Source organism: Xenopus laevis, chromosome 3L (assembly GCF_017654675.1).
Source record: "Xenopus laevis strain J_2021 chromosome 3L, Xenopus_laevis_v10.1, whole genome shotgun sequence".
Taxonomy (NCBI): Eukaryota; Metazoa; Chordata; class Amphibia; order Anura; family Pipidae; genus Xenopus; species Xenopus laevis.
In genome coordinates this window covers 30,914,272-30,934,368 of record NC_054375.1, presented here as the reverse complement: position 1 = coordinate 30,934,368, position 20,097 = coordinate 30,914,272, and the positions used below count along the sequence as shown (strand labels likewise).

The window sequence follows — 20,097 nt, the reverse complement described above, 5'->3', positions numbered from 1 at the left end:
AGTTAACTATGCAGACATTATAATAGTGTATTTTTATTAGAAAATGACTAATTCCTAAAAAAACACATTTTGGGGCCCATGCACCAAGCTCGGGTGAATGAATAGAAGGAAAAAAGCTTGAATTTCGAGTAGTTTTTTGTGCTCCTCGCTTATCGAATTGGCGTAATTGAACAGAATGATTTGAATAGATTGAGCGCAAAAATGCCGCAACTATTCGCCCTTTCGATAGTCGAAGTACTGGATCGAGCGCAAAAACGCTGCGACTATTCGCCCATTCGATAGTCAAAGTACTGTCTCTTTTAAAAATACTTCGACTGCCTACTTCGCCACCTAAAACCTACCGAATTGCTTTAAAAGCCTATGGGAAAGTCCCATAGGCTTGTTTTCCAAGTTTTTGATCGAATAAAAAGGCATTCGATCGATCATTCGATAGAATGAAAATCTTCCGATCGAATATTCGATCGTGCGACTATTCGCTTGGCGAATATTCGCCCATTCGACTATTCGCCAGCGCGTAAATTCGCCCGAATTGCCTATTCGATTCTATTCCCCAGTCGAATTTCGAGGGATTTAACCCCTCGAAATTCGACCCTTGATACATCTGCCCCTTTATGTGTTACCAAGTTGAGCCAGGTTCCTGGGAAGCAATAAGTAGCATTTGTCTCCTACTGTATGTTAGTTTGGCAATTTTGTTTCTGTTTAATTAAGTATACAGTGTTTTCATTGTGAATGAATTTGTACATTACATAATGCCTATAAACAGAGAAACATTTTTCAATTTTAATTCTGGGGAAATAAAAGCTTTTATATCACCAGAGCATATACAGTATTAGATAAGGATTACAACAATCCTTTCAAGCACTTCTGTACTAGAGATAAACAAATCAGTTCACTAGTTTTTTTTTTTTTCCTAGTATACAAATACGTTTTTGAAACCCCAGAAAATCCTCTAATTCTTCTCTTAACCCACTGAATTTAACACGTGTGCACGATGCACCATGATTCTCTTTGGCAGAGCGCACGTGTTTGCAGATTGCATGGAAGAACGTGAGCACATTGCACATGGCACAGAAGGAAGGATCTGCATTAGCAGCCTACAAGCTTTTGAAGGTTGCATGTATGAAAGAGAACGCCAATGCTTTTTGACTGGCATTCTTAGTGCAGCAGGCGGTGTAGTTATGTGTATATAAATATGTATGTATATGAATGCATTATGTGTGTGTATATGTGTAACAGATGTTGTACCATGATGTGAGAGGTAAAAGACACATATGGAACACAGAGTGAGTTCTGATCCACTGAAATTGAAATATATGGCAATTTTGATTACATGCATCCCACATCAAGATTGAAGGGGTACATATATTTCATGACATTAGGGTTGCCACCTTTCTCTGCAAGTAACTCTGGGCAGGTGAGGGTGGTGACAGTAATGTGGCAAGGCCGGAAAGGTGATGTCGGCAAGGCAGAGATGTTACAGGGCAATGACGTGGTGTGCAATTGGCCAATCACCTAAAACTGACCATAGATGTGCAAATTACCTGCTATATCAGACAAACTATCGGACGTTCGAATCTCCTGACCTGCCACTAACAATTCAGATCAAATAAAGTAGTAAAAGAACAGATCAGCCGATGTACAGCAATCATATGAAAGTTTATGTTTGACAAAGCTGGTGACAGTCTCCCACTGAAAATCAGATCGGCAATACATGCAGAGATATTATCGGCAGCTGCCAGAAATCTTCTTACCTGTCCAATCGAAATCCAAATTTTGGGACACTCCACACACGGTCCAAAATCGTACGAATCGAGGATTAGTATGATTGTCTATGGCCAGCTTAAGGAAGTCCTGCTCAGTTTTCCCAATTTGGAAAAAAAGGCAAGCAATTCTGACAGGCCTTCCGAAAATCTGACTGTCCTGGTCAAAACCGGATAGGTGGCAACCCTATGTGTCTCTATGACAACTCTATGTATATATATATATATATATATATATATAGAGTTGCTTTGGGTGTCCGCACTCGATCTCCAATAGAGTAGAGGTGCACCACGATCAATGTTCATAATATGCAGTAGTAATGGATCAGCACACTCATTTTAGAAGTGATTAAAGTGTCTTTATTGGTAACACAGCATTGTTATCCGACGTTTCGGTCCCATCCTTGAGAAAGGTCCCCAGGTGGGACCGAAACGTCGGATAACAATGCTGTGTTACCAATAAAGACACTTTAATCACTTCTAAAATGAGTGTGCTGATCCATTACTACTGCATATATATATATATATATATATATATATATATATATATATATATATATATATATATATATTCAAAAAACATAAGACAAGAGCACTCAAAGAGACCTAAAGAACTATGAGGTTGACATTTCCATTGTACACGGCCGGTTTCTGGCATGAAGCAGCTCTTCTACCTTTCCTGTATCAGAGGGGGGCCACATCACTAGTGTGGAGAGCGCAAGTTCTCTCTCTCGCATTAGAAGATACAAATCTGGTTTAAAAACTGGAAATTTGGCTCTTAAATGTAGCAGGAGCTGCACACCTGATTCTACATGGAGAACCTTTCTTAAGAAAGGAAAATTCAAATCCCTAATGGAGTTTAGGCTGCTTAGCTACATAACTCTAGCCTCTTGCTCCTAGAGCAACTCAACATACCCCCATATGTTATAAAATGCTCTATGTTGGCTCAAGTGGCTGCTTCAGTGACTGATCAGTTAATACTGCCTGCTGAGTGCTGATTAGAGAAATAGTAACAAACGTTGCACTTTTATTTACATTCCCCTAGCTATGCATTGGCTATTGCTTATTGTTATGTTTATGACAGCTGGGTTTGTCTGAAGTGGCATTTGGAAAGGTTTAGTTTCAGTCCTGCAGAATTAATGCATTTCAGAACCTTTTCTAGGTATTTGTCATGAAGATCTATAGTTGGAGCGTAGACAATTATATCATCCAAGTAGCATTCTACACCAGGTATGCCATGGAGTATAGAAGACATCAGTCTTTGAAAACAATTCAGTGCTGAAGCCAGTCCATAAGGTACACGCTTAAACCGAAACAAACCATCATGGGTGATAAATGCAGTGAGGTCTCTGCTTTCCTCATGCAGTAATACTTGATGATAAGCACTCTGAAGATCCAGAGAGGAAAAAAATTTTGCTCTGAAAATATTTCCTCTATGTGTAGCAAGGGATGATTATCCATAACAACTGCTTTATTAGGTTCACGGAGATCAACACACAATCGAATACCTCCAGTTTTCTTCATTGTTACAACAATTTGTGAAACCCATTCGGAGGATTCTGATTTTTCAATCACATCTTGCTCTACCAGTTTCTTTAGTTCCTGTGAGACAGTCTCCTTTATAGAGTAGGCAATCGCCTCAATTTCTGGCGTACTGGTTTTACATCTGGTCTCAACTTAACTTTGTGTACGAAGTTCTTTGCACAACCCAGTGAAGTGTTGCTTTGTGGTGAAATGTTAGACACTGGCTGTGTGGCAGGCACTGGTGCTGTAGTATTGAGACTATCAACTAATTGTAGGTTTAATGCAGAAATCCCTTCTAAGTATAGCAGTACCCTTATTCACAATGTAAAAGTCACATTTTGCAGTATTTGATTCAATTTGTACAGTCACTGGCAAGTAACCAAGCACAGGGATTGGATCCTTTAAGTAACTGACTTTCAGGGCAGGTGCAACAAGCGGATCTTTTGCAAAGTATTTCAAGAAAAAATCCTGGTAGTATAGAAACAGCTGAACCTGTATCAAGCATCAGGTTAATGGAGTGTCCTTTGTCAGTAGAAACAGTATTGACATTGACAGTGCATATAAACTTGTCTGGAATAAATGTACCAGCTTTATCCACACTTAATACTGTAACATTTGTAGTAGTGACTTCATGAACATCTTTAGCAGAACTACGACAAAATTAGCAAAATGTCCTACTTTTGTGCAGTTGCGGCACCGTTTAGCTTTGGCAGGACATATAACATGACTTGCAGTGTGTTGAACCACAGCGAAAGCAGTATTTTCTATTTGTATTTGCTGCACGGTGTTGCAGTGTAGGTGAATCCCTTTCCTTAGCACTGTATTTTGCCTGTGACTGTGCATTATTAGGCCACAGTGTTGGATTCACAGTCTGTACATTCCGAGCAGTTCCCTGACTGAGAGTTTTAGCCTCTGCCACTGCTGTTTCAATTTGGCTAGCAACTGTAATAGCCTTTGCAAGGGTTAAATCCTGCTCTAGGAGCAGTCTCTCTCTAATGCGAGGTGAGTTTGTTTGTTCCACTATTTGGTCTCTTAGCATTTGTTATGTTTTGGTAGCCAAGGATGATTAGAGTATATACCAGTGCTTTATTAGCAGAGTCATGCAGGCATTACACAACAGTAAGCTTTCACTTTTACTTTTAAGCTACCAGGAAGTATGCACAGTATAAGTATGAGCACAGTGACATCTACATGCCATTTGTATAAACACCACACTTATTGTTGGGGGACATGAGATCTAGACACTCTAATGCATGCCAGACACCAAAGTACATCAATGGCTATCAATTTTAGTAGTCCATATATGGGGCCAGAATGACAGATGAGTATGTTTAATGAGTAATCCTAGCTTAAAGGTGAATCACAGCTTAAAATGAACTATATTATAAGGCATCCAGTGTTTGTATTTGTTGTGGCAAAAGTACAGTATATCTAGTAATATATCTTTGGGTAAGTGTTCTGACTGCTGAAGGCAGGTTCTGCTTTTTTTTATATTTCCCCCCATTGTCCCCCTTAATGGTGCATCTCCCCTGTATATAAAAAAATAAAATAAATAAAAACTCGCCCCGGGTAATACATCTGGTCCTTCATGTTAACAATGGCTTTGATTGATACTTAAAGGGAGGATACTTAAACTTAAACTGCTAAAATGCAGGGTATTCACATAGGAGGAGAGGTAGAAATATTTGCAGATTTCATTTCTTCTTGGAATTTAGCTTAAATGATACCAGAAGAGTATCGGGATTGCGGGGGGGGGGGGGGGGGTTAGCTCTCTCCAGCCAAGTCATGGACAAAGAAAGTTTAAGAGGTGTTTAATTATCTACTTTTGTTGAACTGTAGTGCAGAATTTTCTCACCAGGTAACTACCCTTTTAAATGTAGTTGGCCCATGAGAAAATGGGGACTGACTTATGTAAAATTTAAAGTACACATGTAAACCAGCCTTCAAAGCCTTAAGTCTACCAGAAAATCATGTAAACATTAAGGGGCCCATTTACTTAGCTCGAGTGAAGGAATAGAAGAAAAAAACTTCGAATCGTTCGACTATTCTACCATTCGATAGTCGAAGTACTGTCTCTTTAAAAAAAACTTCGACCCCCTAGTTCGCCACCTAACAGCTACCGAAGTCAATGTAAGCCTATGGGGAAGGCCCCCATAGGCTTTGGTAGCTTTTTTAGGTCGAAGAAAAATCGTTCGATCGATGGATTAAAATCCTTCGAATTGAACGATTCGAAGGATTTAATTGTTCGATCAAACGATTTTTTGCGCTAAATCCTTTCGACTTCGATATTCGAAGTCGAAGGATTTAACTTCGATGGTCAAATGTCGAGGGTAAATCTGCCCCTAAATAAACCAAATAGGATTGTTTTGCCAATAAGGATTAATTATATCTTCGTTTGGATCAAATCCGAAGTACTGTTTTATTATTACAGAGAAAAGGGTAATCATTTTTAAAAAATATGGATTATTTGGATAAAAAAAAAGTATGGGAGATGGCCTTTCCGTAATTTGGAAATTTCTAGATAACTGGTTTCCAGATAACAGATCCCATACCTGTATTTTAATTGCACCTAAAACTGCATCTCACACATAAGAACTGAAGTATTTACTATTTTACTATTTTTGCTTTGTGAGATCTTTTTTTAAAGCAATGTTGGACTAGTTAAATGGAGCAACTGATAAAGAAGTAGTCCACCAAGATCACCTTTTAAAATACACTTTACAAACTGGTTAAAAGTAAATAAATAAATAGTCTATTGGACCTCTTTGGGAGGGGGATCAAAAACAGCATTTGGATTAATTTCTGGATCAATGACATCATGAATGAAGCAGCTATGGTAGCAGGCATTAATGTGCCCCATGTAAGAGCTGAGGAGAAACAAAGCTTGAGTTTTTAAACAGTAACAACATCACTAATAATGTTATTACCAGGTTTAGATTTGTGGGAGGGCCACAAAGGCAGGTTCTAATTTTTTTATATTTCCCCCCTTAATGGTGCATCTCCCCCGCATTAGACTAGTAAAAAAAAAAAATCACTGTGCATTTCCCTGTTGTATGATAACGTTTCTTACCCTAATAAAAAAGTATACTTACAGGTATATAGTAATTTTTCAGGGTGGGAACCAAATTCCCAACTGGCTATTGAAATTCCTAGTACTTAGTATGTTTGTCTTATGTATGTGTTCTCTCTGAATTTATTATAACTGTACGGCTGCATTTTACGCCATGGACAATACAAAATACTACAAAGACAATAAACTGGTACATAGTTTCAGGCAAAGGAAACTCTAGTACAGTATCCATTATCAATCAATAAGAATTTAGCTGCGACTGGGCAGTTGTAATAACAAACATTTCAATGGTTGTTCAGGGTTACTGCAGTGGAGTAAAAGTACCGCATGTTACTACACAAGAGGGTTACATAACGAGTAAAGAGCTTACATTATAGAAATCCACGGTCGCCTTTATTACCATGAGTGCATAATAAAAATGGACAGTGCTGCTAATGAGATGCGCATTTCAATGCTGTTACAGTATATTGATATTAACTCCCAAAAAGACTAATTTTAACAGCACTTATATCAAAATAAAGCAGGGCTAATTATTCTGTTCAAGTCTCCATGAAATAAGCATCGGCATTGCTTTTTTTTTTTTTTGGAGCATTTGATTATCTTGATAAAGTATACTATAATTTCAGCAGAATGATTTATATATTTTTCTGCTAAATGACAGAAAAAATCCAGTAATTCCATAATGAGTAACACTGTGAAAATACTGCAGTCGGTTTAATTTATTAATATCTGTAGTTGTCAAGGTAACAAGCTGATATGTGGTGGCAGAAAATCTGCAGATGCGAGTGAAACAAAATGTATGCGGTGTGGGCTCTGCTGTGTTATCTGTCTTGCCGTCTGATGCCAAATTTCAAAAAATGGCTTATGTTAATGGGGACTTTGATGAATAAAATGTATAAAAAAAATAAAAATAAAAAAATAACTCGCCCGGGGTAATACATCTGGTCATTCATGTTAACAATGGCTTTGATTGATACTTAAAGGGAGGATACTTAAACCTGCTAAAATGCAGGGTATTCACATAGGAGGAGAGGTAGAAATATTTGCAGATTTAATTTCTTCTTAGAATTTAGCTTAAATGATACCAGAAGAGCATCGGGACTACGGGGTGGGGGGGGTAGCTCTCTCCAAACAAGTCATGGACAAAGAAAGTTTAAGAAGTGTTTATTTAATTATCTACTTTTGTTGAACTGAAGTGCAGAATTTTCTCACCAGGTAACTACCCTCTTAAATGTAGTTGGCCCATGAGAAATATGGGGACTGACTTAATTATGTAGAATTTAGTACATAAGTATGTACTACATGTGTACTAGTAGTAGTACACATGTCAACCAGCCTACAAAGCCTGAAGTCTACCAGAAAAGCATTTAAACATTAAATAAACCAAATAGGATTGTTTTGCCAATAAGGATTGAGTATATCTTAGTTTGGATCAAATATGAGGTACTGTTTTATTATTTCAGAGAAAAAGGTAATCATTTTTAAAAATATGGATTATTTGGATAAAAATGGAGTCTATGGGAGATGGCCTTTCGGTAATTTGGAAATTTCTAGATAACAGGTTTCCAGATAACAGATCCCATGCCTGTATTTTAATTGCACCTAAAACTGCATCTCACACATAAGAACTGAAGTATTTACTATTTTACTATTTTTGCTTTGTGAGATCTTTTTTTAAAGCAATGTTGGACTAGTTAAATGGAGAAACTGATAAAGAAGTAGTCCACCAAGATCAGCTTTTAAAATACACTTTACAAACTGGTTAACAGTAAAAGTAAATAAAAGACCCAAATAGGCTATTGGACCTCTTTGGGAGGGGGATCAAAAACAGCATTTGGATTTATTTCTGGATCAATGACATCATGAATGAAGCAGCTATGGTAGCAGGCATAAATGTGCCCCATGTAAGAGCTGAGGAGAAACAAAGCTTGAGTTTTTAAACAGCAGCAACATCACTAATAATGTTATTACTAGGTTTAGATTTGTGGGAGGGCCACAAAGGCCCAAACCTAGAGCGACAGAAAATTAGGGGCGGCATGCCGTCCATTAGCATTTGTCCATGGACTGGAGTACTGGCGACTGGGTGCTGAAGATTTTGACAGTGCTACTCTGTCTCCCACATGACCAGTCCCCAGTGGGACGAAAGAAACTAAAGAATGATGGGCACGTATGCTCTGTAGGGGTTGGGGGTGTGTTGGGGGCTGGACGGACTGCAAGAGTTTCAACTGGTGTAGGGCCGCCAAGTTTAGAAATCCAGCCCTGACTATTATATTCATTTTTTCTACCCCTTTTCTTCCACAGGCGTTACAACTGTCCTTACCATGACAACTCTGAGTATTAGTGCCCGGAATTCACTACCAAAAGTAGCTTATGCCACTGCCATGGACTGGTTCATTGCAGTATGTTACGCTTTTGTCTTCTCTGCCCTGATTGAGTTTGCGACGGTGAATTATTTTACAAAAAGAGGATACGCATGGGACGGAAAAAGCGTTGTTCCAGAAAAGGTGACATGTTTATATGTTAACTACTTTCACATATAGTTTCACGTAAGATGCAGTGTGCTTGGGTTCATGGGTTATATCTACTTTAGTCAAATATAATATCAGGTAAAATCATGTAGGTCAATGACACATTTGGGAATCTTGTTTGCTTGCACCATTTTTTTCACTGTATTCCCCTGTGGTTAATGCACAATATGATGTCCAATGATCTGGACAATAGCTCCTATTTAACAGAAGAACCAAAAAAGTTTGGGTAAGGAGAATTAAAAGCAGCCAAAATTTATTTTCCACTGTTTTTTTTTTAACAATCTTCACCCCAACATCTCTTGTTGAACTTGAACCAGAGCAGGCTGTCTGCAACTTTTTGGTTCTGAATCTTAGGGCTGTAACTACATTTGAGGTTCTGGATGCATAATGATCTCAGGGATTCTTTAAGTTTCCATACAAGAACACATTTATAGTGTGGTGATTTCAGTCAGTGTCCATGCTCCATTGGTTTTATAGAACACAAGAATGTATTTTAAGGAAGTGATATTAACCTACATTTTTTTTATTTTCAAGTAATAGCCTATAAATGAATGGTTATTGGTTTTTAAAGCAGAGATAAGGTATAATTCAGGGTCTCGAATTAGCAAATGTGAAGCCATTGCAGTGGGTTCACACAAAAGCCTATTCATAGTGGGGAGAAAGCTGGTATCTAGTCTGCACATTATTCCATGAAATGGAAAGTCCCTGCTGTTTCTTTAATCAGAGAACAAGGGTTTCCTCCGAAGAAGCCTTCAGAATACAAAATAAACTTGTTTTTATTGTTCTAACTACACCAATCACAACAATGTCCCAACTAGTAACTGAAAAATAACATTCTGATGTACATTGACACTTGTAAGACATGTGGTTATAAGAGCTGGCTTATATTCAGCAATAAGTTAAAAAAAACTTTATATTAAAGAGCTGCCAACAACATTACCAATTATACCTAATGTAGGGGTAGGTGGTGGTCTCCCAGAAGCTTATTAGCATTACACATCCATAAGATCCAGGTTTACGAATTTGTGAAGCCATTTTTTATTCACATAAAAATTCCAGACACTGATCCTACAAAAGGGCACAGCAGTAAACCTATCAGAGTGACTGATGACCGAGAACAATGGCTTGCAATGAGCTTATATACAATTTAATCAATTAAAAGGGAAATATATATTCTACTACTAAATAGGATTTATGCTTCATGTATTTGCACTGAGATGGGCAGTCTCTGCATATTTATACCTATGCATGAAGAATGACTGCTGCCTCAGCAAAAGCACTCTCTATATAATAAATTATTGTGAGCACCACTGTTAATAATAATTGAGGGGCTTCTATTCTTGTGTATGCAAATGGAAAACATATGATATTATATACCTTAATTCCCCATCCCATGCCATGATGCAACCACACATTGCACAAACCAACATGCCCCTTTTGTTGCATAGATTTCCCTGTGAAAAATAAAAGAGTTGCCAAGTGTGTCAAAGACATGTAGTGTTGAACTCATTCTCACTTGAAGAAATAATCTCATTGAATCTTTTCAAAGCTAAATACCTCAACACCCTTTTAACAGCTTGATTAGTTGTGATCTTCTCCTGCCGGAAGGACTTATTATAACGTTTCATCAAAAGTAAGTATCAACACGAAATGTTTTCTCATGAAAAGAATACTTCTTTTCTAAAAGACCATATGTTCTCTTGACATATAGGCCTCCGCAGTGGCTTTTTATTCCAATAACATCCTTTCATACGCAAAGCCTCCAGTTATCAATTCTCAACAAGAGAATCAACAGAGAAGGAATCTTTATAGAAAGAGAGAGCACCGTTACAGGCACATATCAAATGTTCCAAAAAGTTTCCTTCATATTTATTACATTTAACTAACCTGTTCTCTGGCCCCAATATCTGATTTAAATCCCCTACAAAGATAGGATAATACCTACCTTCCGCCTACACATCCCAAGTCAGACAACACCCAAATTTGAATTCATCTAACTTTCAGGTTATATGCCGCCTTCTGGTTCCTCTTCTTTGGCGCAAAAGGAAGGGTTAAGTTGGCTAACGAAGGGGCCTGGGTATTTTGAAAGCTTGAAATTTTTGCTTATTCTGTTGGTCAATAAACATATCACCAAACTTTAATTTTTTTTTGCATATAATTCCTAGAGAATTGATAAATTTTACCACCCCCTCTGCCCCAGACCCTTACTGTGCCTCCAGTACAGGAGCTCTCTCTTACAAACATCCTCACAGCACATGGACGGGAACTGCTGTATATTGTACATTTTAGTAGTGACGTTTTAACTGACGTCAGCAAAAAAACATAATTTTTTAAAGACCACTAGTTGATGCTGTTGCATATTTATATTTCGTGTGACTCCATTTCTGTGCATGAATTTGCCAGCCAGATTGGATTCCATTAAAAAATATAGAAACAGAACATACATTTAAACATGTTAGTTATGGTTTTTGGTTCATGGCCCCTCAAAATGTGACTCTTATTGTTTCATTGATTTGTTCTCAGTCCCAGGAACTCACATGAGACTTTTCCCTGTTAAATATGTTCTATCTGCCTGGAAAAGATATACTTGAAAGAGTGTAAAATGTGACCTTTAAATTGCAGCAATTGATTATGTATTGTCTTATAAATGAGATACCCTTTAGCTTAGCTGGCAGCTTAGCATTATCTGAAAGCTTTCACAATGAAATGGAAACTACATCTCAACGGAAAAGCACACCATTATTGACGGCTTCAGGCTTAGCCAATTCTTAACAAGTGTCATACATGCTTTGTAATGTCTTTCATGTCAAGCATTAATGGAGTTAAAGGATTCTTATAATGGATAGTTATAGATATACACTGAAGCAATAATTGCATTTTCCTAGTATGTCATACAAGGTTTATGCCATGCCTTTAGTCAGCCAGTCCCATAAGTCTTTCTTTATATTGTGAATGAGAACAGTGTCTGACTGGGGGTCAAGGACCCACCGGTTGGCCATGTCAGGGCCCCCCACACCACCCCCCACCACAGGCGCAACCAACCTCCAACGGGTCCCTTCCCCAGGTGCAACGCCCCCTGTCCCAGGCACAACCCACTTCCAACACCTTTTCCCCTGCACATACTTTTCTTCCTGCAACACACAAGGTGGTCAAGGCCACAAGGGGAGGTAAGGGAGAGCAGGTCTGAGCTTTCTGGGTGTTTACCCAGTGTCTCAACTGCCCAATCCGACCCTGCACATGATCAACCCTACTATATAATTTTGAGGGTACATTCTGGCCAGTTATGCCCCATGCCTCACTTTATAAGACAACAGCATGGTTATAAAAATGTGAACTAAATTGTTTTCCGCCAAAATAAATGGCTGATATACTAAAATTCTAATTGGGGAACCTTGACAGTGGTAACATTTGTTTCCCCTGTTGCAAACAATTCAATCATGCTATTTTGCAGTAGTATTGTAGTACAAATTGCTGATTCGTGCTGGAATCAGCCACTTATAGGAGGTGAAATCTGTCAGCAATTCACAGCTGAGTTTTTTTGCAGGCAGAGATAAAATGTTGTGTTTTGGATCTCACAAATAAATTGGTAAAAGTAGAAATAACTGTAAGTAAAAAAATAAAGGCTATTTGTGAAACACTTTTTTTTGGATACATCGACGGTTTAATGGATAGTTTTACAAAAGCTGCCAATGGTACCCCCTATTAGGCGATATATAGATGTAAATGTATTCTGGGTTTTTATGTAGTCCTGGAACGTTTTTGTAGAGCTTTACAGAGATTATACCTCATTCAATATTCCAGTGGAGTTTACAATCTAAGATCCCTATAACATTCACACGCTGTTGGGCCAATTTAATCAGGAGCCTGCTTATAGGTTTTTGAAGTGTAGAAGGTCTATATAAAATACTTTTTTGTGGATATGCTGGAAGAGGGCAAGACTATGAGCATTAGGAGCAAGCAGTAACCAATCAGTGACTTGAGGGGAGGCCACATGGGCCATAACTGTTTGCTGTTGAATCTGATTTGCATGCTATGGATCAATCGCAGACTCAATGAACAGTTATGTCCCATGTGGCCCCCTTTAAGGTCCCTGACTAACTCCGAGTTAGAGAGCTGAAAAGCAGGAAGTAGTGTTCTGGCTATTCTGGTAGACATCCAGTCACTCCAGCCTTTATAGATGACATTTTCAGCTAACTAACTATATTAGAAACATTTTTTATTTTGCACAGCCTATGTTATTTACCCAGATATTTTTACACTGAACTGTTCCTTTAAACTGAATTATCCAATTCCAAAACCAAAGCTTTGACGAGTCTAATTAAGTTAAAAATATTCAAATCAATTCCAGACTGATTGCTTTAATGGACCAGTGAACTGTTTGTCAATGACACTTTATAACCCCTTATGTATTTCTGCCTATTCGAGGAGGAAAATGAAGACAAACCTTACCAAATATATGTACGTTTCTGATTAATCTAATGGCACTGTTCAACCCATGGAAAATAAATTCCCATACCCTTTAATGTTTATATTTGCTCGCTATATTCTATCAATAGTGAATAATGATTCTTTCAGCATCCAGTAAGGTCAGCAATACTGTATTTTCTGTGTATGATTAATTATGCTGTACAGTACTTCTGTAAAAACAAACTGATAACCTGTTATTTTCTGTCGCCATAAGACTGTAGCTGTAAATGTTGCTAAATTTAATTAGCCACAATAACCTTTAAACCACACATCACTTACACTGATGACATTTAAGAACTACATTTTGAAAGTGAAATTTAGGCTTGTTTTACCACTTTTTTTCCTCACTGAGACCATCTGCAGAATAAAATAAAACATGCTTTTCTGGAAATTAAATGAAAATTTACAGGTATGGGACCTGTTATCCAGGACCTGGGGTTTTCTGAATAAGGACTCTTTCTGCAATTTGGATCTTCATACCTTAAGTCTACTACAAAATCATTTAAATATATACCAAATAGTAGGGTTGCCACCAGTGATGAGCAAATTTTCTCACCGCGAAAATAATGACTATAGACCCTAATGGGTGATAAAATTTGTTGTGCGTCAAAAAAAGTTACTGTTTTATTATTATAGAGAAAAAGGAAATCATTTTTAAAGATTTGGATTATTTGGATAAAATGGAGTTTATGAGAGATGACCTTTCTCTAATTCAGAGCTTTCTTGGTAACAGGTTTCCGGATAACGGATCCCATACCTGTTAAAAAAAAACATCTATTCAACTACTTAACTGTGATAAAAACATAGGCTTGCCATAGCAAGGGGATATTTCCTAAATACTATACCTTGAACATTATGAAAATGATAAACCACTGATTGTTGTGATAATATACCAAAATAAAATTTGAAAATTATTTTGAACTGGGAAAACTCCCAAGAGCCCTCGCAAAGCTTTATCCTGGGCTTAAATGATTATCTTAAAACCTTCTCTTGTCTTGAATGAAGCACATGGTTTTGAGTAAAGCAGCTGTAATTAATAATTCAGTTTGGAATCTATATTCCGATGTATTAAGAGATAATGTTCAGGAATATGTTCTGGAGGATTTAAGAAACAGATTATGCCCATTAAACTATATTTGATTTTAGTGAAGATGTGTACAATAAACTGGACACTATGGGGCAAATTCACTAAGATTCGTAGTTGCGCCAGGCGTAACTTCGCGCACTTCGCCAGGCGTAGTTTCGCCAGCGCTCCGCAAATTCACTAAAATCCGAAGTTGCGCTCAGGGGTAGCGTAAGGTTGCGAAGTTGCGCTAGCGTTGATTCGCTAAGCGAAGCGAAGTTACGCTAGCGATGGTTAATTTGCATACGGCACCAAATTCAAATTTCAATGGAGGAATACGTAAAATCACTACAAATGCCTGGGAAACCTTCAAAACATCAAATAATTTTTTTTTTTGCCCTACACATGTGCCCACTGTATAGTTAAGTTGCCATGAGTTAGGAAATGTAGGGGGGAAGGAGGGGAGCCCCAAAAATTTTTTTGATCTTTTTCAGCCTATGACCCATAATATGGAAAAAACGCCAGCGTTTTTTGGGACTTAGAAAAAATTTTGCGCTTCACCTGGTCTGAGGTGGCGAAATAAGTGTAGCGTAAAAGGTAGCGTTCAGTACAATGCGCGCGTTAGTGAATTTGCATAGTTACGTCCATTGCGAAAATTCGCCAGGCGTAAGGGTGCAAAGTAACACTAGCGAATTTACGCCAGCGTTCGTTAGTGAATTTGCGAAGTAACGAAAATGACCAACGCTAGCGAATTGGCGCTAGCGTTAGGCGCTTCGGCGCTTAGTGAATTTGCCCCTATTATTCTATTGTATATAATTCTAAATAGGTTTAAGAAGTCTGTTAATTAAGGGGATTTTTAGAATTGTAGTAATCAATGGATGAAAGCTAGAGTTCACCATTTGATAAATACCCTTCTAAAAAATCCCATAGCAATGAATAGAACATGGGAGGTTTTATTTATTAAGCTCTAAACTCACATTTTGATAAATCTGCCCCAAAGTATCCAATATTTTATTTAGGCTCAAGTAAATTTTACAGTTATTTATTCTTGATGTTAAGTTAAAGTTAAAAACTTTATATTTTACAGTCATATACTGAGCCCTCCCTTTTTTTTGTCTTTTTATTATGAATCAGATAATGGTATTGAAAGCAGGCATCAATATACATTTATATTTTGGATTTGGATATATTTCTAACTTGGTGCTGAAACTTTATGTGCCACTCACCTTCCTTTTGTCATGCAGGGCTTGTAGTAATAGGCTGCCTAGTCTTTAGCAGCAGGAGGCCCTAAAAAAAAAAAAAGGAAAAAAGTTTAGCTTTTCTGACACCCACCAAGGGGCCCATTTACATTTTTCCAAGAATCTTTAAAAAATAGTTTTTCAAATTTTTTTTAAAAAAACTCTAAAAATTCAAGATTTATTTAGTGTAAAAACCACGGAAATTACTAATACAAACTTGTCGAGGTCCTATAAAAGTCAATGGGAGCTACACTGATCCTTTTGGACTGCTTTAAATGAATTCAGACTTTAAGAGGTTTTCTTTTTTTTCACAATGAATTGTACAAAAAATATGCATTTTGGTTTTCAACGGTTTTCCATTTGTACTTTTTTATTTGGAACTCACAGTTTGTGAGTTTAGACGTAGTATCAAAAACCTCTAAAACGACTAAAATCTGACCTTTTATAAATAGGCCCCCACGGGTAAATATGGAAATAACCAACAGCCATAAGACTCTACATTCTGTTTTGCTTTGTATAGCATTTAAGGAAGACTCAATATCTCTGCTTGGCAACTTGCATATAACTAATTAAATAATTAGAAAATTAGCTTTCATGGAGCATGTCATGTAATCAGTCTTTAAAGCACAAGATGGTGGTAGAGAGTCATTTTTTTAACATTGATTATTAAAACCAGTTGGAGATATGGATCCCCTAAAGCAGGAGTCTCAATAAATTAAATAATATTTAGTCCAGGATAATATGTTCTGCTACAGCATGGAGCACACTGTAGGTACACTCTGTGAATCAAAATTGCCTATCAACGTATGGCCTATATATCTTAGGATTTTCCACTTTATCATTGGCTTTCATAAATAAAGGTTGGCTGAACCTACTGTATGGGCTTAATCAGGGAGATGTTATATTTTCTCAATCAGGGAGAACTAATATTTCCAACCTCAACCAACTTTGCGTTGATGTGATGCTAGAAATTATTCTCTGAATTTAGCACTATAACACCAACTAAGGGGGTTGTAGATTCAGCCATCAATCCATCATGCTGCAGAAATCATTATCATGATCTGTCATGTGTTTTAAACCCCTATACATACATGTATGATTTACTACATTGGGCCCACTAAGTGGGTCAGCCCAGAGTGTGAATATTTCTGATTTATATTAATAGCTCATGTAAAATGGTGGCAGCATCAATTGAACAGCATCAAATGTAATGATTTGATTCTCAGAAATTTGTATTGTGACCTTTTAAACCTTTTTTTTCAGGAGTTGTATTTTTTTTTTATATCTCTAAAAATGTTTATATTTATCATCAAGTGTAAAAACCACAATGACTCTAAAATAAACTGTGTCAAGTAAAAGTAGTTGCGTTCCCATAGAAGTCAATGGAAGATTGAACCTATTTCTTAAATATTCAGACTTTTAGAGGTTTCCGGATGTTTTTTTCGCTAGTAATTTGTCCCAAAAACGTTTTTAAAGAGAAAGAGATATTCATATTTTTTTTGGATAGTTCAGCATTTTCTTGTTCCATTCATACTTTTCATATTCAGATCTTTTAATAGCTTTCATGGCATACGTGATTTTAAAGAAATCGAGTTTAATCTTCTAATACCAGTAAAATTCAGCCTTTAGTAAATGGGCCTCCCAAGGTGCCACAACTCAAGCACAATTGAATAACTGCATGTTGTGATGTTTGACTTTACTAAAATATATATTTTTTTTTTTCAGCCAAAAAAGGTGAAGGACCCTCTTATTAAGAAAAACAACACATATGCTTCTGCAACTGCAAACTATCCTCCCACCATACCACGGGATCCCGGTCTGGCAACCATCGCCAAAAGCGCAACCATAGAACCGAAAGATATTGAGCCAAAACCAAAGCCAGCAGAACCCAAGAAAACATTCAACAGCGTTAGCAAAATTGACCGGCTATCAAGAATAGCATTTCCTCTTCTTTTTGGAACCTTTAACTTAGTTTATTGGGCAACATACCTTAACCGGGAGCCAGCAATTAAACCTTCAAATCCACCTCAATAATCTATCAACTCATAAGTTTATGTTCTGTCTTTTGCACTGGGAATCACTTCCGGTAGCTAAAATGGAATGATTCCCATTTGCCATATTGCCTCTGTCTTAAGGATATTGAAGGTTTGCTTATGAAATATAACAAGAAAAAAGGAGACCTATGCTTGATGCCACGGTTCAAATATGATGTATTTACAGTATAGACGGCATCTTTGAATTGTGTTTTTGAACCGGAATGTGAAAGCGAGGTCTCACAATAAGAGCCAATTAAAAGCATGTTCCTGAAATACCTAGCAGTTAGAAATGCGTCCAGTACCATATAAACAGTCTCTAGTTTGCAGGGATATGTGCTCAAATCTTAGTAAATTGAAGTGAAATTCGAGTACTGTAAATACAGGTTCTCTTCTCATATATGATCTCAGAGAAAAACATCGGTTCCACATATTGAACTACGTAAACGACACAATTCCTTCAAGATGATTCTGAAACCATAATAATGAAAGCAGAAAATCAACAAAGTAATCGGAAGCATTCTTTCTGCAAGTATAACCAGTCATTGCCTGAAATATAGAAATCTATTCTTGAATACATTTTTTTTTTACTTTGACATAAATGTGGTTAGTCATTGAGTTGCTATGTTTACTCTGGAAAGATATTCTTGTTTTTAGATTGTTGGCTTGGCCTGCTTTCATAGGCAAAGAATTACAGCTGAGGAGGGCTACTTATCAAATATTTGTCAAAGGTTTTGGCTCTGTTGACTTTGATATAAGCAAAGCTGTTGGAATGGAGTCTAGCTACCAACTTCTACTGCAGTTAAAAGTAGTATACTGTACGTGTCACAGAATTAGAGATTACACTACATCTCGTGAAATGTTTTCATATGATAAACAAAAATGTTGCATAGGCCAAATAGAAATGTAGTCTTTCTGTTATCATGCTACAGTACAATATATGGGTGTATGTAAAAATTATAGTCCTGATATGTCTATTAATTTAAATATACCAATTTCACAAGGCTGATAAACATTTGTTAAACATTTGCATTCCTTCTTGCTCTGGAAGACAACACTCACTCAATTCTCTTTATGGATGTTAATCAGAAATAAAAGTCATACTTTCTCCCAGGGTCAGACTGGGCCCCATTGGGCCCCAGCTCTTTTGGGCCCCACCGGCCCAGACCCACTACCTGCAAATCCCTCTCCTTACCTCCCTCCGTAGTGCTTACGTGCTGAAAAAATAGGGGCTTGCACTTGGGGGTAGGGCAGAGAGCACTTTGCTGCTGGGGGGCCTGGGGGATGATGTGGGGGGCCCTGAGGATGCAGGCCTGGGGGGCCCCCAGTCAGACGCTGCTTCCTCCAGCCCAATCAGAAATTAGCTTTCCCTGGACTGGTGCAATTGTATTAAGGAAAGCAAATGTTAAATGGATAGCTAATGTATACTTGACTAGGGCAAACTTGACCCACGTTTCTGCACAATTGGACCAGTATGAATAATTTCAGTATATTGGAGAAGACAACAGTTCAATCTGAGTGTTTCTGAAGCCAACAAATCTGGACTTAAATGAGGCAGGGGCCTTCGTGCTTTTTCTTTATGTAAGAAAGTCCCATGTTGTATTTCATCAACTGCTGTAAGTACATAGATTCCGTAATTTTGCTTTAGAAAGATATTAGTTATTTGTTATGATTATGGTATAAACATATTACCATTAAACCATGTTACAGTAATGGAGATCTATACTATAAACCTTATGAGAAACTGACAGGGAAAATACATTTTCTACTACATTATGCTTGTGGAAGGAAACAACTTTATTATGTTCTGCTGTTCCACTTATGCCCCTTTGTCCTACTATCATTCATAAAACTTTAAACAAGGAGGTTAGACCAACTTTGATCACTGAAGTGTATACAAATAGAAAACAATTGCATTCAAATACAAGTAGTGAATCTGTTATTCAAAATGCTCGGAATATGGGGTTTTTTTTCCGGATAATGGGTATTTTTCATAATTTGGATCTTTATACCTTAAGTCTACTAGAAAACCATTTAAACATTAAATAAATCCAATAGGCTGGTTTTTATTCCAATAAGGATTAATTATATCATTATAATTATATAATTAATATATAATATTAATTATATAATGATTTGGATTATTTGGCTTAGAGTAGTCATCTGCTATTTTGCAAGTTACATTTTGTTTTGTTTGTTTTCATAATGTTTTACTCATGTCACAATGAGCCATAGACCCAAGCAAAGAAGTATCAGTGGAGCGTTCCAGTATATATAACTTGACATTCTGGTGGTGGGACATATTAGCAGACTACAACTGTCAACATCATGATCACTTAAAGGAACAAAATAAAGTAAATAAGGAAACTAAGTAAGCAATTTTACATTACATTTGCACCTATAGTTTCCCTTTA

At 37.1% G+C, this 20,097-nt stretch overlaps 1 protein-coding gene across 1 annotated transcript in view; it reads left to right on the top strand.

The window, feature by feature from the left end:
• The window catches only part of gabra1.L (gamma-aminobutyric acid (GABA) A receptor, alpha 1 L homeolog), a 96,968-nt gene extending 78,257 nt beyond the window's left edge, over window positions 1–18,711 (top strand). The window contains exons 9-10 of the mRNA XM_041586082.1: window positions 8,656–8,858; window positions 17,376–18,711. Coding sequence (XP_041442016.1) covers window positions 8,656–8,858; window positions 17,376–17,684 — 512 coding nt within the window. The 3' untranslated portion in view covers window positions 17,685–18,711. The remainder of the gene's footprint in view (window positions 1–8,655; window positions 8,859–17,375) is intronic.
• The last annotated feature ends 1,386 nt before the right edge of the window (window positions 18,712–20,097 follow it).